Raw genomic sequence first — 27,485 nt, forward strand, 5'->3', positions numbered from 1 at the left:
GGGATTCGGTAAAAGTTTAATTTATCAGCTGGCCCTGGTCACATACTACGTTGTTCTGATTGGTTGTAGGTAACCAATTGAGCGAAGAGGCATTTTTTCTCCTGGTTCGGTTGAAACACGCCCCATAATCACAGCCCAACGGAGTGGTATCAGACTCATATTCTGACTAGAATTATGAGTATGACATCGTCAGGCTAGACTTTTGCCTGACTTTTGTCGCATTATGTGCTTCTTGCTCTGAAATGTTTCTGGCACAGTGGTGTTCCTGGTGTGCCCTGATGAAGGGGATGGTTTTTACTGGTGGACAATGATCTGATCAGTACCCATCAGTCAGTGAATCTGTGACGTCTGCTTTGTATCCAGTGTGTATTTAACACACAGGAACAGGAATGGGACATTTCTTTACACATCATCTACACCTACAGTATTTCTTTTTTCATTTCAGTCATTTACAGTGACATACATTTTATAATTTAAATGATTTAAGGCAAGCCTTTACATCTTACACACTTTATATGATTATTCAGCGATTATTACATTATGGATTTCAGACAATTCAGTGATCTAATGACTGTTTTCTAGGTCTGCAATGGATGGTTTGTGTTATCTGTTGCAGCATCACTGGGCTTTAGTCTAGTGGTGATCCATGCACCACCCCCTTACAAACCTATTTTTACACAATTTGCAATATCATGCATTCCGCAAAAATGTCAAATTGTAACCTAACACACCATCTACACTTGGTTACTGTCTCCTACCTTTTTTGACGCAGTTGCCAACCCTAAACTCAGCTCCATTCAGTCCACTCTGTATTTCCTCAACAGATCAACTCCCCACTATGAGGTGTCATGATAAGCAGTGTGTGTGCAGGAGCCGAGGTATCCGTGGGAATCTCGGTTACCATCTATGGCATTATGGATGAGTCATAAAACTAAATTTGGATCACCCATCAGACTCTGTTGCTTTTTCACTAAGAGTAACATTGTGAGAAACAGGGAGGACATATTTTGATAATCTGACGAGATACGTACATTATCTTTTCATGTTTGTTGTTTGAGCGTTTTTAAATTTGCTGCAGAGAAATATTCCCTCATCAGATCAAACCCATGCTGTGTAGTCTACATACACATTATATACACTAATTTAGCCAACATTATATACACTAATTTAGCCAACATGATATACACTAATTTAGCCAACATTAATATGAAAACCAATACAATATAAAGAATAAACAGTCATATAATGTTTTGTCATATTCATATTTTGGAGTTTCTATGCAGTTTTTCCTTTGAATATCTGACATGTAATGAAACACTGGATGAAAGGTGCAGTGGAACTCCTCCCTAACAAACTATGGCAGCTCTATGAAATAATGGCATTTTGAATCATGAAGGGTTTCTGTGGACACAACCGAAGATCACTGTGTGACTGCATGTTTGAACAATCTGACAACATCCATATTAAAAGCACATTTAAAAGGATCTTACAATCATTGTTGTGTTTCCAGGATATCCTTATTCAATTGCTTTCCATTCAATTATGCAATCTATGAAAAGTCAGACTTACTTTAGGGTGAATTCATTTTGATCAACTCACTATTTCCTTTTTGCACCTGTGGTATCGGATGAATTAAAGAGGAATGGGTGACTAGCAGAGATTCAAGGTTGCCTCTTGTTGGAAGAATGTTCCATTTTCATGCACCACGTTTATATATGTCACGGTTAATGTGTATTACCAATAAATATGTAAATTTACAAGAATATATATATATATATTTATTGACTGACTATGACGGTGAATGTTTGAATGTGTGCGTGTGTGTTTGAATGTGTGTGTGTGTGGGGGTGTGTGTGTGTATTGGGGCTTTTGGACCTCTGAAATAAAGTTCTTTCCTTATTGTACCCTTCGTGTTTATCTGATCAAAATAGCTAACGGGTTAGCTAGATACAATGTAAAATTGTTGTTGAGGTCCTTAAGCATGGCAGAACCTTGCTACTATTATCTATTTTATTCAATACATGCTTCCTGTTTTGGACAACCATATTTACAAGCAATCTAGATAGTGGCCTAGAATTTCCACAATTAAGAAGGACTTGTTAATTAATAATTACTGGCTGATGGAGTTACCTAGGTCAGAAGGCGTCTAAGCCATATGACACGTCAATACTTCTCCAGAGGAAAACAAATCTCCAACACCTATGAAATGAAGCAGACCATGTCTATTATGTCCATGTTGAGACAATTTATGTTTTAAATTCCATTTCAATGAACAAAGTACTCCATAGTAATGCAAAAACAAAATCGACAACGTTGAAAAAAACTGTTTTACCTGGGGAAATCAGTCATCGAGCTCAGTGTGTGCTAGCGTGTGTTTTTGTCTGTGTGTGTGTGTGTGTGCCTGTTTGTGTATGTGTGTGTGTGTCTGAGAGAAAGAAAGAGAGAGAGAGAGAGAGAGAGAACTTTGAAGAATCCCAGCTTTGAATATTCTCTCCATATTTCCATATGAAATCACATGTAGTGATTCATTGTTGACTTTGGTATTCACAGTATAGCACTTTGTCAGGGATCATTTTCCTATTGATGCTATTCAGTTTAATAACATAGTAATTTATTTCATGTGTAAGGTACTCTGAGCGTCCTGGAACGACCACGTTAACACATGAACCCTCTCCAGCAGGGATTGAGGGGATCACAGAACACCCTAAAGAGTTACATATGTGTGAGCAATAGGTTATTATCGTCAGAAGTACTAACATAACACACACACACACCATGGTAAAGGAAGACGTGATAGTAAATGTTGTTCACTTTCCATTGTTTTTGTTTTGGATTATTTCAGTCACATATTTGATGTTACTGCAAGTCCACAGAGCAAATGCAGGTGTTGTTACAAAGCAAAGTAAGAATAAACTGCCAGCAAAAAAACCCACCTATTTTTACACAATTTGCATGATCATGGACACTGTCAAATCTAAAAATCTTCCTGATATTTGCGGTGAATGTTTGAATTTTTGAGTGTCTGTGTGTTTTTGTGCGTGTGTGTGTGTGTCTGTGTATGTGTGTATTGTGGCTTTTAAACCACTGAATACAATTATTTCCTTATTGTACCCTTTGTGTTTATCTGATCAAAATAGATAAAAGGTCAAACTGTTGTTGTGGTCCTTGAGCATGGCAGAACTTGGCTACTATTACTGTTATCAATTTATGTTGTTGAATACTTGCCCATCTGCAAGTATTTGTTGCTGTAGCTGGTGGAGACGGATTGCATTGTTTGCTCTGACTAGGTTCACTATGGCAAGTTCCTGCTGTTGGGTGAACAGGCGTTGGCGTCCACCCCCAGTAGGTCTTCTAGCCATTCTGTAGAAAAATGCAACCACAAATTGTTCTCGTTTGCTTCTTTTTTACAGTACTGTGTATACTGAACTTTACTGTATTTACCATACACAGTACTGAAACATCTCAACACGTTATCACGGTATGTTTCACAAAACTACCACTTTTGTTGAAAAAGGAGCATTAGCCACCCTGGAATACAATACATGTGATACAGTAACGTGATATGGTACAGTACTGTAAATACTCTAGATACAGTCTGAGTAGAGAGTTGAAGACATACCTGTTTTCCAGTCGGAATGTCCTTATTATGGATGAAACTGTGAAGCGGCTTAGATTAGGATGGACTCTCTGCCCAGCTTCCCTCATAGTCAGGCCATGGTTTATGACATGGTCCACCAAAGTTGCTCTTATGTCATCCGAAATAATGGTCCTTGCGTGGCCTCGTTGACCACGTCCACGTCCTCCTCTTCCTCTTCCTCTTCCTCTGCCTCTAGCTCTCCCTGCCTCCATGCTTGCAAAGTTGTCAAAATGGCTTAACTGAGGCCTTTTTGTAGCTGGCTGATTGGTGTTCAGTTTTGTAAGTAAGTGTTTTCAGGTGTGTGTCTATGTCTTTTCAATTTCCCAATGTGTGTTGTATTTTGAATAGATGTGAACTAAGTGTCTTATGTATGAAATAGTGTGTAGTGTCTAGGAGCAAGTGTGTTGCAGAAAGGAGCAAGTGTGTTACAGAATTGCAACTAAAGTGCAAAGCAGCGCTTTTGTTTAAGGTATGGTTACACTTTGTTTAAGGTATAGTAACAATAACTTCAAGTTATGTTACTTTGGTTTAATCATGTGTCTATAGTGTTCAAGCAACAGACAAAAACGTTAACAATAAATATGTAAATTCCCAAGAAAAAAAAAAATCTTGTCTGACTATGATGGTGAATGTTTGAATGTGTGTGCGTGTGTGTGTGTGTGTGTGTGTGTGTGTGTGTGTATATGTGTGTGTGTATTGGGGCTTTTGGACCTCTGAAATACAAATCTTTCCTTATTGTACCCTTTGTGTTTATCTGATCAAAATAGCTAACTGATTAGCTAGATACACGGTCAACTTGTTGTTGTGGTCCTTAAGCATGGTGTCACGTCTGTGAAGGGTCGCCAGTCCTCTAGAGGGCGACACTCACTCTAGAGCACCTAACACTAACCTTTCTTCTACACTGGGCTACACCTGAGGTGATTACTACTTCCTACTTAAGCACTGGGTGTCCTTCCCTCTTCACTCGGTCATGGAGTCTCGTGAGTACAGTTCTCTTTCTTCTCGCTTCTCTTAAGAAGTCTTGTTTGAGTACCTCAACCCTGTTTGTGGAAGGCTAACGCCCTCGCGCTTAGCTTAGCATAGGCTAACCGCTAATTACCTTTGACTGTTACTAAACCTGTGCATCCACCACAACGTGGATAAGACTTTTTCCTGTGGATAGACTTTGTTCCCTGGATTACCTTTGTGGATTACCTTTGTGGATTACCTTCGTGGAGTACCTTCCTTTGGACTGACCGTTCTATTGTGGAACGTACTTATGTTTATGTATCCGGTGAGGTTGTGAACTTTGATAGCCTTGCTGTGTTTGTAGCCTGGGGAAATCAGGCTAGCTAGTCTGCCCAACCTGTCAGGGAGTGAATAAACTCGACTGTTGCATCTAACCTGCAGTTTGCGTGTGTGCCTGAAAATCCCGGCCTGATAGCATGACCGAGTCAAGCCAAGGCGCAGCAGAGCTGCAGGGGATCAAGGACGCTATAATTCAGCTGGGCGCTATCATCCACGCCCATGAACCGCGACTGAGTCGTTTGGAGCTGGCAATGCAGCAACTAAACACTACTGTTCAGGGGCTGTGTGCACGACCTCCACCTGATCCACCAACCTCAGATCCTAGCAGTGGGGCTGGGCCCAGCGCCCACGCTGCCCCTGCTCTGCCTCCCATTTCTCCCACCATTACCATACCTCTATCTGCCCCCCAACTGTTCTCTGGGGAACCTAAAGCCTGCCGGGGCTTTATGCTTCAGTGTGCACAGATTTTTCTCCATCAAGCACGCCTCTTCCCCACCGAACCAGCGAGGGTGGGCTACATCATCTCCCGACTCTCGGGATCAGCCCTGGAGTGGGCAACCGCGGTCATGGATTGCCAGCTGCCCGAGGCAAGTGACAGCCAGCTGTTTCTGCGTCGCCTGGGGTTGATGTTCGACACAGGGCGCACCGAGGACCAGGCGGCCCAACGAGTCCTTACCATCAACCAGGGGACCCAGTCCGTAGCCCAGTATGCCGTCGAGTTCCGCACCGTGGCAATCCGGAGTGGCTGGGAGGACCAAGCCCTGCGTTCAGCCTTTTACCGCGGGCTACATGAGTCTGTGAAGGATGAGATGGTCAACCGTGACTGGGGACAGTCACTTGACGAGCTGATCAACTTAGCCATCCACCTCGATGCTCGCATTCTGGAACGTCGCCGGGACCGCCGGGAGACCCGGGCACCCATGACGACCTTCCTACCAAGGCCAGTCACACCCATCACCACTCCAGCATCAACCCGGTCACCTGAAGAACCCATGGAGCTCGGCCGCCTCCGGCTGAGTCGCGAAGAACGCAGCCGCCGTCTCCAAAGAGGTCTCTGCATGTACTGTGGGTCCTCCGGGCACCAGGTATACCTCTGCCCAGATCTTCAGGGGAAAGACAGCACTCGTCAAGGGATCCAGGGCCTCTGATGAGTGGTAGCGTTAAGACCCCTGGACCCGCCAACCGTCTCTCCATCCCCATACGCCTCCGTCACATCGGCAAGAACCATCCCATTGTCTCCCTCACTGCCTTGGTGGACTCCGGCGCGGCAGTCAACCTGATGGACATCACCCTGGCTAAACAGCTGGGGATTCCAACCACCCCGGTGGCCGTTCCCCAGGCGGTCCAGGCTCTGGATGGTCGCCCTTTGGGCTCTGGACATCTGGAGCGGGTGACGGTTCCTCTAATTATGTCCTCTCATAATGACCACCAAGAGACCATCCGCTTTTGGCTCACCACCACCCCGCAGGACCCTGTGGTGCTGGGTTACCCCTGGCTAGCTGTCCACGAACCTCAGTTTGCGTGGGCTGTTGGCTCGCTACTCCACTGGGGTCCCGCTTGCGCCACGGCGGGTCACCTCCGAGCTCCCACACTGACCACACCCTGTGTTTCCCGCGTCACCACAGCGGAGGAACACTCCAGAACCTCGTTCCCCATCACTGTGTCTCCTGTTCGGTCGGCTGACGCCTCTCCAAGCGTGAACATCTTGGCTCCGCCAGAAAGAACAGACCTGTCCATGGTCCCGGCTTGTTACCACGATCTAGAGGAGGTCTTCAGCAAGAAGAAGGCCACCACTCTCCCTCCTCATCGGCCGTATGACTGCGCCATCGACCTCTTGCCTGGAGCCTCTCCCCCTAGGGGGCGTCTCTACTCCCTTTCTGTCTCGGAGAGTCAGGCAATGAAGGACTACATCATAGATGCGCTGCGCCTCGGGCTAATTCGCCCTTCTACGTCTCCGGCGGCAGCTCCCTTCTTCTTCGTTGGGAAAAAGGACGGCGGACTGAGGCCGTGCATCGACTACCGGGGACTGAACAACATCACCCGGAAAAACAAGTACCCTTTGCCCCTCATGTCCACCGCCTTCGAGCGCCTTCAGGGTGCCACAGTCTTCACCAAACTCGACCTCAGGAACGCTTACCACCTGGTTCGCATTCGAGACGGAGATGAGTGGAAGACCGCCTTCATCACACCCAGCGGACACTATGAATACCTAGTGATGCCGTTTGGATTGTCAAACAGTCCTGCGGTCTTTCAGAATCTCATCAATGACGTTCTACGTGAATTCCTGGAGGTGTGCGCGTTCGTGTACTTGGACGACATACTCATCTTCTCCAAGTCACTCCAGGAACACGTCAGCCATGTCCGAGCCGTCCTGAAGGCCCTCCTACAGCACAGGCTGTTCTGCAAGGTGGAAAAGTGCGAGTTCCACTCCGCTTCCACCACCTTCTTAGGGTTCGTAGTCGGGCCCCAGGGTCTCTCTATGGACTCTGAGAAGGTAAAGGCCATCGTGGATTGGCCAATACCCACCACCATCAAGCAGGTACAGGGGTTCCTGGGGTTCGCCAACTTCTATCGGCGGTTCATACGAAACTATAGTGCCCGGGCGTCCCCGATCATAGCGCTGCTTCGGGGGGGTCCCCGCCGGTTGTTGTGGACGGAGGCTGCTCAGAAGACCTTCGAGGACCTCAAGCAACGGTTCTGCACAGCACCGATCCTCACTCTCCCAGATCCAGCCCTGCCTTTTGTGGTGGAGGTAGACGCTTCAGACTCTGGGGTAGGGGGCGTGCTGTCACAGCGTACAGCAGAGGATGGCAAGCTCCACCCATGTGCCTTCTTCTCCCGAGCTCTCTCCCCGGCGGAGAGAAACTACGACGTGGGTAACAGGGAACTGCTAGCCATCAAACTAGCGCTAGAGGAATGGCGTCACTGGCTCGAGGGCGCAGCCAACCCGTTCCTCATATACACTGACCACAAAAACCTGGAGTACATCGGGGAGTCCAAACGACTGAACCCCAGGCAGGCCCGCTGGGCCCTCTTCTTCAGCCGTTTCGACTTCGTGGTCACCTACCGCCCAGGTTCCAAGAACGGGAAGGCCGATGCCCTGTCACGCCTCCATACATCTGAGGCCGAGCCAGCAGCGTTGGAACCCATCATCCCTTCCTCTAAAGTCGTGGCAGCCGTACGTTGTCATCTGGAGGAGGAGATCCGACGGGCCCAAGGACCGACACCGGCACCCATGGAGACTCCTAAGGGCCTTCTGTTTGTGCCTCCACCCTGTCGCACGAAGGCCTTAGAGTGGGCACATGCCTCCCAATTGGCCGGCCATCCTGGGGTTCGACGCACCCTAGAATTACTCCGGAGACGATTCTGGTGGCCGAAACACCGTCAGGACGTGACGGAGTATGTGGCGGCATGCACGGTATGCATGGTGGCCAAACCAGACAACCGCAGGCCTGCAGGACTCCTACAACCCCTTCCGGTCCCGCATCGCCCATGGACCCACATCTCCCTCGATTTCATTACGGGGCTGCCCCCGTCACAAGGGAACACCGCCATCCTCGTGGTGGTGGATCGTTTCTCCAAGGCTGCCCGCTTCATTGCTCTGACTAAACTCCCCACGGCCAAACAGACGGCAGAGATTCTGGTGAGAGAGGTGGTGCGCTACCACGGACCCCCAGAAGATCTCGTCAGTGACCGAGGTCCCCAGTTCGTGGCACGTTTCTGGAAAGCTTTTTGGGGTAACTTGGGAGCCTCAGTCAGCCTGACCTCGGGCTACCACCCCCAGTCCAACGGGCAGACGGAGCGGGTCAACCAGGCACTCGAAATCTACCTCCGGTGCTATACGTCCAAAGACCCCACCAAGTGGAGTCAGAACCTTCTGTGGGCCGAGGTTGCCCACAACCAACAGTGGAGCGCTGCCACGGCTACCTCACCCTTCGAAATCATGTGGGGATACCCCCCTCACTTGTTCCCCTCCTCCCCAGAGAATGGGGATGTGCCTGCGGCTCGCAGCTCGGTGGCTCGCCTCCGCAACCGCTGGCAGCAGGCTCGTCGGGCCCTGCTCCAGTCTCAAGAACAGATGAGGCAACAGGCAGACCGGCGACGACGACCGGGTTCAACCCTAAAGATTGGCCAGCGAGTCTGGCTGTCCACAAAGGGCCTGGCCCTGAAAGGGGAGACCCGAAAATTGGCCCCACGGTACGTCGGACCGTTCCGGATCCTCCGGAGGATTTCCAAGACGGCCTTCCATTTGGAGCTGCCACGTGCAATGCGGGTTCACCCCGTCTTCCATCGCTCCACACTACGCCCAGCCACCTCCTCCCCCCTATGTCCAGAGCTTCCAGCCCCACCACCCGCCAAGTTCATTGCCGGAGGTCTCACCTACACCGTTCACCGGCTTATGGATGTACGCAAGGTCGGGAGATCCACGCAGTACTTGGTGGACTGGAAGGGGTATGGGCCGGAGGAGCGCAGCTGGATCCCCGCCAAGAACATTGTGGACAAATCCCTCATTCAACGGTTTCGGGCCTCTCACCCTGGGCCGTCAGGAGTCGTCCCTAGGAGGGGGGGTCCTGTCACGTCTGTGAAGGGTCGCCAGTCCTCTAGAGGGCGACACTCACTCTAGAGCACCTAACACTAACCTTTCTTCTACACTGGGCTACACCTGAGGTGATTACTACTTCCTACTTAAGCACTGGGTGTCCTTCCCTCTTCACTCGGTCATGGAGTCTCGTGAGTACAGTTCTCTTTCTTCTCGCTTCTCTTAAGAAGTCTTGTTTGAGTACCTCAACCCTGTTTGTGGAAGGCTAACGCCCTCGCGCTTAGCTTAGCATAGGCTAACCGCTAATTACCTTTGACTGTTACTAAACCTGTGCATCCACCACAACGTGGATAAGACTTTTTCCTGTGGATAGACTTTGTTCCCTGGATTACCTTTGTGGATTACCTTTGTGGATTACCTTCGTGGAGTACCTTCCTTTGGACTGACCGTTCTATTGTGGAACGTACTTATGTTTATGTATCCGGTGAGGTTGTGAACTTTGATAGCCTTGCTGTGTTTGTAGCCTGGGGAAATCAGGCTAGCTAGTCTGCCCAACCTGTCAGGGAGTGAATAAACTCGACTGTTGCATCTAACCTGCAGTTTGCGTGTGTGCCTGAAAATCCCGGCCTGATACATGGCAGAACTTTGCTACTATTATCTCTTTTATTCACTACATGCTTCCTGTTTTTGTCAACCATATTTACAAGCAATCTAGATAGTGGCCTAGAATTTCTAAAATTAAGAAGGACTTGTTAATTAATAATTACTGGCTGATGGAGTTACCTAGGTCAGAAGGCGTCTAAGCCATATGACACGTCAATACTTCTCCAGAGGAAAACAAATCTCCAACACCTATGAAATGAAGCAGACCATGTCTATTATGTCCATGTTGAGACAATTTATGTTTTAAATTCCATTTCAATGAACAAAGTACTCCATAGTAATGCAAAAACAAAATCGACAACGTTGAAAAAAACTGTTTTACCTGGGGAAATCAGTCATCGAGCTCAGTGTGTGCTAGCGTGTGTTTTTGTCTGTGTGTGTGTGTGTGTGCCTGTTTGTGTATGTGTGTGTGTGTCTGAGAGAAAGAAAGAGAGAGAGAGAGAGAGAGAGAACTTTGAAGAATCCCAGCTTTGAATATTCTCTCCATATTTCCATATGAAATCACATGTAGTGATTCATTGTTGACTTTGGTATTCACAGTATAGCACTTTGTCAGGGATCATTTTCCTATTGATGCTATTCAGTTTAATAACATAGTAATTTATTTCATGTGTAAGGTACTCTGAGCGTCCTGGAACGACCACGTTAACACATGAACCCTCTCCAGCAGGGATTGAGGGGATCACAGAACACCCTAAAGAGTTACATATGTGTGAGCAATAGGTTATTATCGTCAGAAGTACTAACATAACACACACACACACCATGGTAAAGGAAGACGTGATAGTAAATGTTGTTCACTTTCCATTGTTTTTGTTTTGGATTATTTCAGTCACATATTTGATGTTACTGCAAGTCCACAGAGCAAATGCAGGTGTTGTTACAAAGCAAAGTAAGAATAAACTGCCAGCAAAAAAACCCACCTATTTTTACACAATTTGCATGATCATGGACACTGTCAAATCTAAAAATCTTCCTGATATTTGCGGTGAATGTTTGAATTTTTGAGTGTCTGTGTGTTTTTGTGCGTGTGTGTGTGTGTCTGTGTATGTGTGTATTGTGGCTTTTAAACCACTGAATAAAATTATTTCCTTATTGTACCCTTTGTGTTTATCTGATCAAAATAGATAAAAGGTCAAACTGTTGTTGTGGTCCTTGAGCATGGCAGAACTTGGCTACTATTACTGTTATCAATTTATGTTGTTGAATACTTGCCCATCTGCAAGTATTTGTTGCTGTAGCTGGTGGAGACGGATTGCATTGTTTGCTCTGACTAGGTTCACTATGGCAAGTTCCTGCTGTTGGGTGAACAGGCGTTGGCGTCCACCCCCAGTAGGTCTTCTAGCCATTCTGTAGAAAAATGCAACCACAAATTGTTCTCGTTTGCTTCTTTTTTACAGTACTGTGTATACTGAACTTTACTGTATTTACCATACACAGTACTGAAACATCTCAACACGTTATCACGGTATGTTTCACAAAACTACCACTTTTGTTGAAAAAGGAGCATTAGCCACCCTGGAATACAATACATGTGATACAGTAACGTGATATGGTACAGTACTGTAAATACTCTAGATACAGTCTGAGTAGAGAGTTGAAGACATACCTGTTTTCCAGTCGGAATGTCCTTATTATGGATGAAACTGTGAAGCGGCTTAGATTAGGATGGACTCTCTGCCCAGCTTCCCTCATAGTCAGGCCATGGTTTATGACATGGTCCACCAAAGTTGCTCTTATGTCATCCGAAATAATGGTCCTTGCGTGGCCTCGTTGACCACGTCCACGTCCTCCTCTTCCTCTTCCTCTTCCTCTGCCTCTAGCTCTCCCTGCCTCCATGCTTGCAAAGTTGTCAAAATGGCTTAACTGAGGCCTTTTTGTAGCTGGCTGATTGGTGTTCAGTTTTGTAAGTAAGTGTTTTCAGGTGTGTGTCTATGTCTTTTCAATTTCCCAATGTGTGTTGTATTTTGAATAGATGTGAACTAAGTGTCTTATGTATGAAATAGTGTGTAGTGTCTAGGAGCAAGTGTGTTGCAGAAAGGAGCAAGTGTGTTACAGAATTGCAACTAAAGTGCAAAGCAGCGCTTTTGTTTAAGGTATGGTTACACTTTGTTTAAGGTATAGTAACAATAACTTCAAGTTATGTTACTTTGGTTTAATCATGTGTCTATAGTGTTCAAGCAACAGACAAAAACGTTAACAATAAATATGTAAATTCCCAAGAAAAAAAAAAATCTTGTCTGACTATGATGGTGAATGTTTGAATGTGTGTGCGTGTGTGTGTGTGTGTGTGTGTGTGTGTGTGTGTATATGTGTGTGTGTATTGGGGCTTTTGGACCTCTGAAATACAAATCTTTCCTTATTGTACCCTTTGTGTTTATCTGATCAAAATAGCTAACTGATTAGCTAGATACACGGTCAACTTGTTGTTGTGGTCCTTAAGCATGGCAGAACTTTGCTACTATTATCTCTTTTATTCACTACATGCTTCCTGTTTTTGTCAACCATATTTACAAGCACTCTAGATAGTGGCCTAGAATTTCTAAAATTAAGAAGGACTTGTTAAAGGATAATTACTGGCTGGTGGAGTTACCTAGGTCAGAAGGCGGCTAAGCCATCTGACACGTCAATACTTCTCCAGAGGAAAACAAATCTCCAACAACTAAGAAAAGAAGCAGACCATGTCTATTATGTCCATGCTGAGACAATTTATGTTTTTAATTCCATTTTAATGTACAATGTACTCCATAGTAATGCAAAAACAAAATCAAGAACATTGAACAACAACTGAAATATATTCTGAAGAAGACGGTTCTAAGTATTTATTTATAGTTATTATAGGAGTTTTACCTGGAAAAATATGTCATCGAGCTCAGTGTGTGCATGCGTGTGTGTTTGTCTGTGTGTGTGTGTGTCTGTTTGTGTATGTGTGTGTGTGTGAGAGAGAGAAAGAGAAAGAGAGAGGGAGAGAGAGAACTTTGAAGAATCTCTGTGTGTGTGTTTGTGTGTGTGTGTGTGTGTGTGTGTGTGTGTGTGCACGTGTGTTTGTGTGTGCACATGTGTTTGTGTGTGTGTGCACGTGTGTTTGTGTATGTGTGTGTAAGAGAGACAGAGAACTTTGAAAATCCCATCTTTTAAATATTCTCTTGGATTATTTCACAGTCATACTTTAGATGTTACTGCAAGTTCACAGAGCAAATTCAGGTGTTGTTACAAAGTTTAAGCATTAACTGCCAGCAAATAAAAACACCTATTTTTACACAATTTGCAATATCATGGACACTGTAAAATCTTAAAATCTTCCACACTATATTTCCAGTGAATCTTTGAATGGGTGTGTGTGTGTGTCTGTATTTGGGCTTTTGGAAAACATAAAAATAAAAATGTTTCCTTATTGTACCCATTGTGTTTATCTTATCAGAGTAGCTGACTGAATAGCTAGATACAAGGTCAAACTGCTGCTGAGGCATGGCAGAACGTGACTATTATTATCTCTTTTATTAACTGTTTGCTTATTGTTTTTGACAACCGTATTTTCAAGAATTTCCTCAATTAAGGACTTGTTAATGGATAACAACTGGCTGATGGGGTTTAAATAGGTCTGAAAGCTAAGCCATACAACACTTCAACATTTCTTCAGAGAAACACAAGTCTCCAACGCCTATCAAAAGAAGCAGACCATGTCAAGGTAGGAGGGAAATTACTTCCATTGTGTCCATGCAGAGACAATCTATGTTTTAATTCTATTTTAATGCACAAGGCTCTCCAGAGTAAAAACAAAATAAACAACGACAACAACATTTTGAAGTAGACGGTTCTAAGTGTTTATTTTATAGTTATTATAGGAGTTTTACCTGGAAAAATCAGTCATCAATCTCAGTGTGTGCGTATTTGTGTGTGTGTTTGTGTGTGTGTTTGTTTCTCTGTGTTTGTCTGTGTTTGTGAGAAAAGAGAGAGAGAGAGAGAGAGAGAGCACTTTGAAAAAACCCAGCTTTGAATATTCTCTCCATACTTCCATGACATCAGATGTAGTAAATAGTTGTTGAGTTTTGTATTCACAGTGTAGCATTTTGTCAGGGATAATTTTCCTATGGATAATATTCAGTTTAATAACATGGTCATTTATTTCATGTTTTTTTCTTTTTGTTTAGTTCTGTTGTTACATACAAAGTTCTGTAAAACTAGTGCTGTGAATTACCTAGGCTCCTCAATCTTCATGTCTGTGGCACAGACTTCAATTATGAGGCCATCAGATATTGAACTGTATGAGACTGATTTCCATTCCAGAGAATATTTCTCATGGGATGACTGCTAAAAGATTTTTTTTTACTAATCAGAATGGGGACACTTTTCCTGACGATCTTCCTTGGTGTGTCAGGATTCACAGTTGTGGCGCTACCTCAAGGTAAACAATGACAAACTGTGATTGTTTATTTGTTAAACTGTGATATGGTTATCACACTGTCTGTCACGATAACAAACAAATCATTATTTTATCAAATTTGTGTGACTGGTATAGTACAATTATTGCAAAGTTGCAAAAAAAAAAATATATGTTTGAGGAACCTTAAGATCTGTCAAGCTCAATGTCATGTCAAGTTTAAGTTCCCCCTTCAGCTCTGCAGACAGTCATGCTGTCTTGAGTATCTCTTAGGCTGCGATTGCATTGCCTGGGAAAAGTGACCCAATGTGGCACAGACCGAAGATATATTATGTATAAACAGGAAGAAAGCACATGGAATCAGATATTCTTAGTTCCGTTTCGGGTGTCACTCGTGTGGAATTAAATCAGATATTAATCGAATACCTGCCAGTGCGACTGTCATGGAAATGAACAGATCGGATATTCCCTGTCATTCCAATTCACACATCATTGAAAATACGACAATCTTATACTGTTCAGCATTTTAATGACGTGTAACGTTACTTTCACAAGCCATAAAGGGCTCTCCTTATCTCCTCTTCTTTGCCTTAAAATAGGACCAATATTTTGCAGATCGCTGAAGACGATTATTAATTAGTTTGCATCCATTGCTGTGCCAGCCAGTTGTTTACTTTCGTTTCAGTAACCAAACTTGTACGCATGTGGGTTGTTTCAAGTGTTAAGGAAGTGTAAACACAGGAATCGGATATGGGTCAGTTTTAAAAGTAGATGCAAATAGGTGGTCAAAAAAAATTGGATCTAGGCAGTGAAACATCAGACTCATTGTCTCTGTCACTTATCTATTCTGTTAGTGAGTAATGACACATAATAAAAACAGGACAAGGTCAAATTATACTTTTTTAGCATTTATTATTTTATGTAATACACATTTAAAGCAGCAGTGAGGAGTTCTGGTCAAACACTAGCAATCTAACTGCCTAACAGGCATGCAGAAACCTCACTGTTATGCCCTTGGGTGGTCCTACGGGAAAAACAACACTCCCCCATTCCACTGAAGTAAAACCCAACAAATCCATGCCATAGGATTTACCAGGTGCACCTCATTGCGCAATCAGATGTGGCATAGCTGGCCAGAGCTACACAGAGGACAGGAGAGGACAAACTGCACAAGGAACACTCGTTACTGCTAGCATGCTAACTCATGTCTTTTGGAGATATAGTTAATGATGTTGGGCTGTGAAAGCTTTGTTTACGCTTTTGTGCGGTGGTCTAACCCAGACGACAGAACTGCATAGTGCATACCCTAGGCAGCTACTTGGAATGACAAGTGTGTTCATTTCCTTCACATGACCATACACCATGAAAATGATCTAGAAGATGATACTAGTACAAGTTGCTTATAAAACCATGCTTCAACAAATAGCAGATTGTTGCATGGCAAAATGCTGCATTTTTTCACACAGATTAACAAAGAAAAGAAAATAGGATACGCTGTTCTTGTTCAAGTCATATTGATGTGAAAAATATTTCTTTACAGCTAGAAATTTAGCATTGTATGGAAGGGCCACCCAGTCAGACCTGGTTGAAAACCCCTCATCAGGGTACAGTGATGCCCACAATGCCATAGATGGAAATCGTGACCCAAATTTTCCTCATGGATCTTGCACTGCTACTGATGCACAGACTAATCCCTGGTGGAGGGTTGATCTACTGAGGCAGTACACTATTACTTCAGTGGCCATCACCAACAGAGGAGACTACGCCCCTGAGAGAATCAACGGAGCTGAGATTCACATTGGCAGCTCCCTGCTGGACAATGGCAATCACAATCGACTGTAAGATTATCATTTGCTCTAGTTGTTAACTGATTGAAAGTGACTGGGTCGAAAGGTTATTTCAGAACTTCTAATGCATAAGCCTACGGTCCATTTCAATGAGCAGCTGCAAATGTAAAAACAGTTTATTAGCTTATTGTATACTGACAAAAGAAAGTGATAATGAATATTGTTTACTCTGCCGCCTCCTTCCCCTATTATCAATGTATTGCAGTAGGTGGTTTGTAAAGTAAATATGTCTGAGAGAACCGTTTCACTGAGATAAAACAGAGTTAATTCCTGACCTACTTTTTGTACCCTAAACCTTTCCTCTAAACTAAATGTTCATTTTTGACTTCGCTTTTAGGGCAGGGGTTATATCGTCTATCCCAGCTGGAAGAACCCTCACCTTCACCTGGGATAAAGGGGTGGAGGGCCGCTATGTTAATGTTTTTTTGCCTGGAAACAACAAGCTTTTGACACTTTGTGAGGTGGAGGTGTATGGCTATCCAGCACCAGATGGTAAGCATTGTTCTTGTAAATATAGCACATGTATCACAACAAACATGAAATATTTAGGTTTTTATTGAATTTATAATAGAAGCATGTAAAAAATTACAATATTGAACCAACTTTGCACATGTCTTTGTCAAGACTGAAAGCTTTAGAACTATTCAAATTAATCTAAAATATAGACATTATTTTTTCAGTATCCCCACACTTGATCAGATGTTTCGGTAAATGAAATGGAAGACGAATCTTAGAAAATGTCTTGTTCAAGAGGCATTTTACTTCCTGTCAACTAAACACATACAGTATACTTTTCTGCACATGGTCAAAGCTGTCCAGAAAACAAGCTAAGCTAATCTGATGTGATGTAAATATAGGAGCAGTAGATGAGAGATGAGGAACCTGGTTGAAAACAATTTAATTGCCAAAAAACATACTCAACCACTTCAGACAGGACATGGTTCTTAAGTGTACATAATTGTTAGTCTAGTTGTTCATTTGTCATTGTTCTTTCATTGTTTCCATGCAGGTGAGAATGTGGCTTTAAGAGGGAAAGCAACTCAGTCAGACCTTCATAGCAATGGATTCGCATACAATGCCATTGATGGGAATCGTGACGGAATATGGGGGCATGGTTCCTGTACTCACACAGAAGCTCATGTCAACCCTTGGTGGAGAGTGGATTTGCTCCAAAAATATAAAGTCTTCTCTGTGATAATCACCAACAGGAAGGATGGTACTCCCAGTAGACTGAATGGAGCTGAAATCAGAATTGGAAATTCTTTGAACAACAATGGCATCAACAACCCCAGGTAAAAATTTGTATCTCAATTTTTGGCTGCATGTGACACCAACACCATGTTGACACCAAAGTAGCTCTGAATTGACACGCTGTTCTTTGTATTGTTGACTTTGGCATGCATTTTTTCCCTAATAACTGCACACTATGCCACCTGTTACTCTATACTAAATCTCTGACAGGACTAGACTATTTGGAATACTTACTAAAACAATGACAGGATGGTATAGTTTATGCTCAAGGACCCTTTATTAGTGTGAGTTATTTTAAACTATATCCTTTTTAGGTGTGCCGTAATCTCCTCTATTCCTGCTGGGTTTTCCGAGACCTTTGAGTGTTATGGGATGGAGGGACGCTATGTTACCGTGGTGATTCCTGGACGTGCAGACTATCTTATACTCTGTGAAGTGGAGGTATATGGATCACCGCTGGACTAAAGCCTAGGGACACAGCGCATAGGATGGAAATCTTAAACAGCGTTGGATAGCATGAACTACTCTCAAAACACAGCAAATGTATTGTTGTAGGCTACTGAATATGTCATGGGCAACACTTCCATTCATAAAAATGGAATCTGTTTATATTACTGGCAATACAGAATTACTGGTACACTTAACAGAGATAATACTTAAATATGATTAGCTGTTGGAACAAATCAACCATTTTTGACAATGAGTGCAATTGCACTAATATTGCATGGATAGAATGTTGGAGTTGCCACTAGTTTAAACCAGTTTGCCCTGGGTTGTAAAAGGTTGGTCGAAAACTAGCAACGTAACTACCTAACCTAGCATGCTAACTCATTTCTTTTGGTGACATAGTTGGCATGTCATGCTGTGAAAGCTTTTCTTACATTTTCGTTGGGTGGTCCGACCCGAATCACAGAACTAGTTCATAGACTGGATTGCAAGCAGGAACGACGGGTGTGTTTATCTGTCCTTCTTATGACCATATGAGCCTACCTTAAAATGAATTTGAAGATGATAACAGTTCTAGTTACCTATGAAAACATGCCTAAATTGATGCATACTGTTGATTTAATATAACACTGAAATCAATGACAAAATGTTTTACAAGAGAACAGAGATTAGTATATTCACGGTGTCACGCCACTGCAGCAATGTTTCTCGTGTGAATGATAAATGTAGGACAGTTGTGGTTGCAAAACCTTTAGGACGCTCACTTCAAGTGGAGGTAGACATTATACAATTACATTTTTTGATTGAAGTGAACTTTTACCTAACCTTTACCTAAGGTGTCATACTGCACCTTTCGTTCCCAGCTGCACTGTACTTCTTGGATTCCACTAGCTAGTAGTTTCAGGCTTGCATTTGGGAAGACGAGTTGTCTGCATGGTGACTCTCACTTTTTTCCTCAGTTTGTCATATCGATTCGTTTTCCATCCTACTGGGAGTCTGAGCTCTGTCACTCTCAAGTAGTGTGTAGTTAAGATATTAACTCTTCTGCAAAAATAATAACAATAACAGCACAGCAGTCCTTTCAGTAAAGTTTACCTCACATCCGGTGGGGCCACCAGATAGCGCCAAAGAGCAGGTTTTAGTTCCCTAGCTTCTAGAAATCCACCTGTGCCCCACATCACTTGTATCACCTGTAAACAAAGCAGTAGCGGAGTGTTTATTTAAGCTGGCTAACAATTTCAGTCTGCAGTTAGCATTAAATACCTGTGTCCATGTCACAGAGTGTGACTTGAGTTTCTAATGTGTCTGCAATTGTAAGTTTGCAGGAATCTTCAATCTCTTATATTCTCCTCTGATACTCAGTTTGAGTGCTGATGAGATTTTAGTTTTTGGTTTAACCTCATGTGTTAAAGTTCTTTGCTGTGTGTTGGAATATCTTTGGATTGGAAAACTGCTGCCTTATTCTTTTAATAAAAGACTAAACAGACTTTTGCTGACTTCTGTCCCTTTCTGTGCTCCCCTACTATTATGGCTTTAGAACTATTAGCATGTGCAATTTGCTCTAATGGTGACATACACGGAGTAAATATTCATGGACATGATTTCAAATTGAATATGTATGCTGACGATATCCTTCTTACCCTGAGCAAGCCAGCTATCCCTACACCCGCAGTTCTTAATTTAATTAACTTATTTGGTAGCTTTTCAGGGTATAAGATACATTGGAACAAAAGTGAGGCAATCCCACTTAACTCAAACACATTTAAGCATGATCTAATGCAGGGGTGGGCAATTCATTTCCCCAAGGGGCCACATGAGATAGTGGGACTGTTGTGGAGGGCCGGACCAATAGGCTGAACTCAATTCTGCTCAATATAAGTATCTCTTTATAAAAAAATATTAAATTGTATGGTTTTGATTAACTGCTACTGGTAAGAGTAGATGTTGCATTTAGGCTATCAAAAAAATTTGGTGCAGGCATAGTAAAAACGCCAACATTATTTAATCAACATTCACCAAAACGATCTGTTTTTGCAGTATTAAAGGTGTTCCCAGACGATCAATACACATGGCACACACACACACACGAGAGCAAGCTTGCAATGCAATAGTATAAGTATACAAATTAATAGTAATATCAATTTTTATCAGCTCAAATGGTCGCAGGCACGCACACACGCACGACTGTAGGTCTACGGAAATAAAAAAATATCCCGCTTATTATACGGTTACTTGCCAAAACAATAGAAGACATTTCTCCAAAATACCTCTTTTTAATGATTTTGTTGCTGTTTAGTTCTTCACGCAAATGCGAAGCAACCCACCTTCTGACTTCAAGTTTCAATTACTTTCAGTTACGTTAAATGACCGGACTACTTGCGGTGCGGAATGATATGAAAGATGTGAATTAAGAAGCACAAAACCCGTTGCCAATGACAGCAGTCATACATTTTTCGCAGCAGTGAATATAAAGAAATTACAGACCTTCGAACGTTGGGATGGCCCATTCAAATCAACAGAACTTTTTGGAACATTCTGAAGAGCCGTATTATAAATACAGGTATTTACGTTTGATTCCTAATTTACAATTGACCTCCGCGGGCCGCACAGGGACAGACAACGGGCCGCAAATTGCCCTTTGGCCGCACTTTGCCCAGGTCTGAAGGGGCGGAGATCCCATTTCATTGTAGGGGGGGACAATACATGGTCAAATTTCAGAGTGTAATTCCGGGGGGGGGGGGGGGACATGAAAAAATTGCTTTCACGAGAGCTAGCATAAACTGCTAAATACCGAATTCTCTTATCACATTTACAAACAGAAATTCGAAGTCATTTTAGAATTATCTAAACAGCATTAAATGTACTAACACGAAATATCTATTCACAGACAAATAAGTTCAAGAGAACTTGATGCTCAAAATAAGTTATAAAACAGCTCAACAGGGAATCAAACTAGCAACCTTTTGATTATAATACGACTTATCTACCTCCTGCGCCACTGTCACTCCATATTACTATACCAGCATAATTCATGGACCGCAGAAAAAGATGACATTCATTTAACTTCAGATAATTTAACAAATCTGGAGAGGCACTGAGATGTAGACCTACGTTTATTAACTAGCATGAACCTGCCCCTGACAGGACAGTGTCCTAGACTGTCTACCCAACAGTCAGTGAATCTGTGATGTCTGCTTTGTATCCAGTGTGTATTTAACACACAGGAACAGGAATGGGACATTTCTTTACACATACATCTACACCTACAGTATTATTTTCAATTTCAGTCATTTACAGTGAAACAAATTTTACAATTTGAATGATTTAAGGCAAGCCTTTACATCTTACACACTTTATATGATTATTCAGCGATTATTACATTATGGATTTCAGACAATTCAGTGATCTAATGACTGTTTTCTAGGTCTGCAGTGGATGATTGTGTTATCTGTTGCGGGCATCACTGGGCTTTAGTCTAGTGGTGATCCATGCACCTCCACCTCACAAACCTATTTATACACAATTTGCAATATTATGCCCTGCAACATTTTTTAAATTGGGTGGTACCCAACCCTAAACTCAGCTCCATTCAGTCCACTCTGTATTTCCTCAACAGATCAACTCCCCACTATGAAGTGTCATGATAAGCAGTGTGTGTGCAGGAGCCAAGGTATCCGTGGGAATCTCGGTTACCATCTATGGCATTATGAATGTGTCATAAAACTAAATTTGGATCACCCATCACACTCTGTTGCTTTTTCTCTAAGAGTTACATTGTGAGAAACAGGGAGGACATATTTCGATAATCTGACGAGATGCATACATTATCTTTTCATGTTTGTTGTGTGAGCGTTTTGATATTTACTGCAGAGAAATATTCCCTCTTCAGATCAAACCCATGCTGTGTAGTCTACATACACATTACATACACTAATTTAGCCAACATTATATACACTAATTTAGTCAACATGATAGACACTAATTTAACCAACATTATATACACTAATTTAGCCAACATTATATACACTAATTTAGCCAACATTAATATAAAAACCAATACAACAAATAAACATCATATAAACGTCATATAATGTTTTGTCATATTTATATTTTGCAGTTTCTATTCATTTTTTCCTTTGGATATCTGACATGTAATGACACAATGGATGAAAGGTGGAACTCCTCCCTAACAAACTCTGTCAGCTCTATAAAATAATGGCATTTTGAATCATGAAGGGTTTCTGTGGACACAACCGAAGATCACTGTGTGACTGCATGTTTGAACAATCTTCTTGTCATTACATTGGTGACATACATGACAGTGCGCACATTACAGTAGACACATACTTGACAGTTAAACGTATTAGCACTATCCAGTCTTATTAGCACTATCAACTTTCAAGTCATTAGGACAAGGGGAAAGAATTCCCAAATTGTGGAAAGAGATATTATATTTTGGATTTCTGTGGTTCAATTACTTGATATCGTCAGAACATATATCAATGCACTTGGATGGGTCCAGTGATTCCACCTAGGCTTTTCATGTGTTTTACCATCAGACCCCTCAATGAAGTAACATCCATATTAAAAGCACATTTAAAAGGATCTTACAATCATTGTTGTGTTTCCAGGATATCCTTATTCAATTGCTTTCCATTCAATTATGCAATCTCTGAAAAGTCAGACTTACTTTAGGGCAAATTAATGTTGATCAACTCACTATTTCCTTTTTGCACCTGTGGTATCTGCTGAATTAAAGAGGAATGGGTAACTACTGTAGCGCTGTCAGTTTAACGCGTTATTAACGGCGTTAACGCAAACCCATTTTAACGCCGTTCATTTTTTTATCGCGAGATTAACGCGATTTTTTTTTTTCCTTTTTTTTTTTTTTTTTTTTAGATTAACATTATTTTTGGCCTCGCAAACTGTGTAGTAGGCTAACCTTACGGTTTGAGTGAATGGTGAGCGCGCTACGGCTAAATGGATGATAAAAAGCTTCTGAATGGAAAGTTTACTTTTAAAAAGTTTACTTTTAAAAGTTGTGTTGTGCAAGCGAGCTTCACTGTTGTCTGAAAATGTCAACAGGCAGCTGGCTGAAAGCAAAGAAGTAGTAGGCTTACCTTTTATTGGTAACCTAACTGTTACAGTTCATTGTTTCTGAAATAAGAGACCTGACTGCTATGTTCCCAGCAAACTTGGAAAAAAGAAAATATTAAGCCATGGTTTAACTGCACTATAGGCTGAGTCCTTGTTTACCTGAAATGTGCACTTCATCATTTTATTTTGTACCACCCTGTTTGGCAATGTTGGTTTTCAATCAAATAAAACATTTGCATAAAGCAAGCCAATCCACTTTTCCATGTTGATAAGGGCATTAAAATAAAAATAAAATGATGGAAAAAATACATAAACGAAGGGACATTTAGAATAGATAAAAAATTGCGATTAATCGCGATTAATTTTGAGTTAACTATGACATAAATGCGATTAATCGCGATTAAATATTTTAATTGTTTGACAGCACTAGTAACTAGCAATTCAAGGTTGCCTCTTGTTGGAAGAATGTTCCGTTTTCATGCACCACATTTATATATGTCACGGTTAATGTGTATTAAAAATAAATATGTAAATTTACAAGAATATATATATATTTCTTGAATGACTATGACGGTGAATCGGTGAATGTTTGAATGTGTGTGTGTTTGGGTGTGTGGGTGTGTGGGTGTGTGTGTGTATTGGGGCTTCTGGACCTCTGAAATAAAATTCTTTCCTTATTGTACCCTTCGTGTTTATCTGATCAAAATAGCTAACTGGTTAGCTAGATACAAGGTCAAATTGTTGTTGAGGTCCTTAAGCATGGCCGAACAGCTACTATTATCTATTTTATTCACTACATGCTTCCTGTTTTTGTCAACCATATTTACAAGCACTCTAGATAGTGGCCTAGAATTTCCACAATTAAGAAGGACTTGTTAATTAATAATTACTGGCTGATGGGGTTACATAGGTCAGAAGGCGTCTAAACCAGATGACACGTCAATACTTCTCCAGAGGAAAACAAATCTTCGAGACTTATGAAATGAAGCAGACCATGTCTATTATATCCATGCTGAGACAATTTATGTTTTTAATTCCATTTTAATGTACAAAGTACTCCATAGTAATGCAAAAAAAAAATCAACAACGTTGAAAAACAACTGTTTTACCTGGGGAAATCAGTCATCGAGCTCAGTGTGTGCAAGCGTGTGTTTTTGTCTGTGTGTGTGTGTGTGTGTGTCTGTTTGTGTATGTGTGTGTGTGTCTGTTTGTGTATGTGTGTGTGTGTGTCTGAGAGAAAGAAAGAGAGCGAGAGAGAACTTTGAAGAATCCCAGCTTTGAATATTCTCTCCATATTTCCATATGAAATCAGATGTAGTGATTCATTGTTGAGTTTGGTATTCACAGTATAGCACTTTGTCAGGAATAATTTTCCTATTGATGCTATTCAGTTTAATAACATAGTAATTTATTTTATGTGTAAGGTACTCTGAACGTCCTGGAACGACCACGTTAACACATGGACCCTCTCCAGCAGGGATTGAGGGGATAACAGAACACCCTAAAGAGTTACATATGTGTGAGCAATAGGTTATTATTGTCAGAAGTACTAACATAACACACACACACACCATGGTAAAGGAAGACGTGATGTAAATGTTGTTCACTTTCGTCGTTTTTGTTTTGAATTATTTCTCAGTCACATATTTGATGTTACTGCAAGTCCACAGAGCAAATTCAGGTGTTTTTACAAAGTGAAGTAAGAATAAACTGCCAGCAAAAAAACCCACCTATTTTTACACAATTTGCATGATCATGGACACTGTCAAATCTAAAAATCTTCCTCACATTTGCGGTGAATGTTTTAATGCGTGTGTGTCTGTGTGTTTTTGTGTGTGTGTGTGTCTGTATGTGTGTATTGTGGCTTTTGAACCACTTAATACAATTATTTCCTTATTGTACCCTTTGTGTTTATCAGATCAAAACAGATACAAGGTCAAACTGTCGTTGTGGTCCTTGAGCATGGCAGAACTTGGCTACTATTATTGCTTTTATTATTGTTTGCTTCCTGTTTTTGATGACTGCATTTTTAAAGAACTTCCTCAATTAAGAAGGAGTTGTTAATGGATAACAACTGGCTGACGGGGTTTAAATAGGTCTGAAAGCTTCTAAGCCATAAGACACTTCAACACTTCAACACTTCTTCAGAGAAACACAAGTCTCCAACACCTATTAAAAGAAGCAGACCATGTCAAGGTAAGAGGAAAATGACTTCCATTTTGTCCATGCATAGACAATCTATGTTTTAATTTAATTTTAATGCACAAGGCACTACAGAGTAAAAACAAAATAAACAACGACAACAACATTCAGTAACAACAAGTAGACGGTTCTAAGTGTTTATTTATAGTTAGTTGTTTTACCTGGAAAAAATCAGTCATCAATCTCAGTGTGTGCGTATTTGTGTGTGTGTGTGTGTGTTTGTCTGTGTTTGTTTGTGTATGTGTGTGTGTGTGTGTGTGTGTGTGTGAGAAAAAGAGAGAGAGAGAGAGAGAACTTTGAAAAAACCCAGCTTTGAATATTCTCTCCATACTTCCATGATATTTTACGTGTAGTAAATAGTTGTTGAGTTTTGTATTCACAGTGTAGCACTTTGTCAGGGATCATTTTCCAATGGATATTATTCAGTTTAATAACATAGTAATTTATTTCATATTTTTTCTTTTTGTTTAGTTCTGTTGTTACAGAATATTGTAAAACTAGTGCTGTGAATGACAATACCTATTCTAGGCTACTTAGTCTTCATATCTGTGGCACAGACTTAAATTATGAGGCCATTAGATATTACACCGTATGTGAAAGAAAGAGAGAGAGAGACTGATTTCCATTCCAGAGAATATTTCTCATGTGATGACTGCTAAAAGTTAATTTTTTTCTAACCAGAATGGAGACACTTTTCCTGATTATCTTCCTTGGTGTGTCAGGATTCACAGTTATGGCGCTACCTCAAGGTAAACAATGACAAACTGTGATTGCATATTTGTTAAACTGTGATATGGTTATCACACTGTCTGTCACGATAACAAACAAATCATTGTTTTATCAAATATGTGTGACTGGTATAGTACAATTATTGCAAAGTTGCAAAAAATATATATGTTTCAGGAAACTTAAGATCTCTGTCATGCTCAATATCATGTCAAGTTTAAGTTCCTCCTTCAGCTCTTCAGACAGAGTATCTCTTAGGCTGCGATTACATTTCCTGGGAAAAGTGACCAAATTCCTTTGTTTTGCCCACATGTGGCACAGACCGAAGATATATTATGTGTAAACAGGAAGAAAGCACATGGAATCAGATATTATTAGTTCCGTTTCGGGTGTCACTCGTGTGGAAATAAATCAGATATTAATCGAATACCTGCCAGTGCGACTGTCATGGAAATGAACAGACCGGATATTCCCTGTCATTCCGATTCGCACATCATTGATAATACGACAATCTTATACTGTTCAGCATTTTAATGACGTGTAACGTTACTTTCACAAGCCATAAAGGGCTCTCCTCTTCTCCTCTCCTTTGCCTTAAAATAGGACCAATATTTTGCAGATCTCTGAAGACGATTATTAATTAGTTTGCATCCATTGCTGTGTCAGCCAGTTGTTTACTTTCGTTTCAGTAACCAAACTTGTACGCATGTGGGTTGTTTCAAGTGTTAAGGAAGTGTAAACACAGGAATCGGATATGGGTCAGTTTTAAAAGTAGATGCAAATAGGTGGTCAAAAATTGGATCTAGGCAGTGAAACATCAGACTCATTGTCTCTGTCACTTATCTATTCTGTTAGTGAGTAATGACACATAATAAAAACAGGACAATGTCAAATTATACTTTTTTAGCATTTATTATTTTATGTAATACACATTTAAAGCAGCAGTGAGGAGTTCTGGTCAAACACTAGCAATCTAACTGCCTAACTGGCATGCAGAAACCTCACTATTATGCCCTTGGGTGGCCCTATGGGAAAAACAACACTCCCCCATTCCACTGAAGTAAAACCCAACAAATCCATGCCATAGGATTTACCAAGTGCACCTCATTGCGCAATCAGATGTGGCACAGCTTGCCAGAGCTACACAGAGGACAGGAGAGGACAAACTGCACAAGGAACACTCATTACTGCTAGCATGCTAACTCATGTCTTTTGGAGATATAGTTAATGATGTTGGGCTGTGAAAGCTTTGTTTACGCTTTTGTGCGGTGGTCTGACCCAGACGACAGAACTGCATAGCGCATACCCTAGGCAGCTACTTGGAATGACAAGTGTGTTTATTTCCTTCACATGACCATACACCATGAAAATGATCTAGAAGATGATACTAGTACAAGTTGCTTATAA

The 27,485-nt window shown here is 41.8% G+C and overlaps 2 protein-coding genes across 2 annotated transcripts in view; both read left to right on the top strand.

Annotated features, from left to right (window-relative positions):
- The first annotated feature begins 13,675 nt into the window (after nucleotides 1–13,675).
- LOC105906721 lies at nucleotides 13,676–19,540 on the top strand. The gene is made up of 6 exons (XM_031575932.2): nucleotides 13,676–13,815; nucleotides 14,465–14,532; nucleotides 16,049–16,346; nucleotides 16,693–16,847; nucleotides 17,365–17,647; nucleotides 17,921–19,540. The coding sequence occupies exons 1-6, from the start codon at nucleotides 13,808–13,810 to the stop codon at nucleotides 18,069–18,071; spliced, it is 963 nt and encodes a 320-aa protein (XP_031431792.1). The 5' UTR covers nucleotides 13,676–13,807; the 3' UTR covers nucleotides 18,072–19,540.
- A 5,691-nt stretch (nucleotides 19,541–25,231) lies between these two features.
- LOC116222319 (fucolectin-1-like) overlaps nucleotides 25,232–27,485 on the top strand; it is a 31,049-nt gene continuing 28,795 nt past the window's right edge. The window contains exons 1-2 of the mRNA XM_031575931.2: nucleotides 25,232–25,346; nucleotides 26,034–26,101. Coding sequence (XP_031431791.1) covers nucleotides 25,339–25,346; nucleotides 26,034–26,101 — 76 coding nt within the window. The 5' untranslated portion in view covers nucleotides 25,232–25,338. The remainder of the gene's footprint in view (nucleotides 25,347–26,033; nucleotides 26,102–27,485) is intronic.

The sequence above is a fragment of the Clupea harengus genome, chromosome 11 (genome assembly GCF_900700415.2).
Source record: "Clupea harengus chromosome 11, Ch_v2.0.2, whole genome shotgun sequence".
Lineage (NCBI taxonomy): Eukaryota > Metazoa > Chordata > Actinopteri > Clupeiformes > Clupeidae > Clupea > Clupea harengus.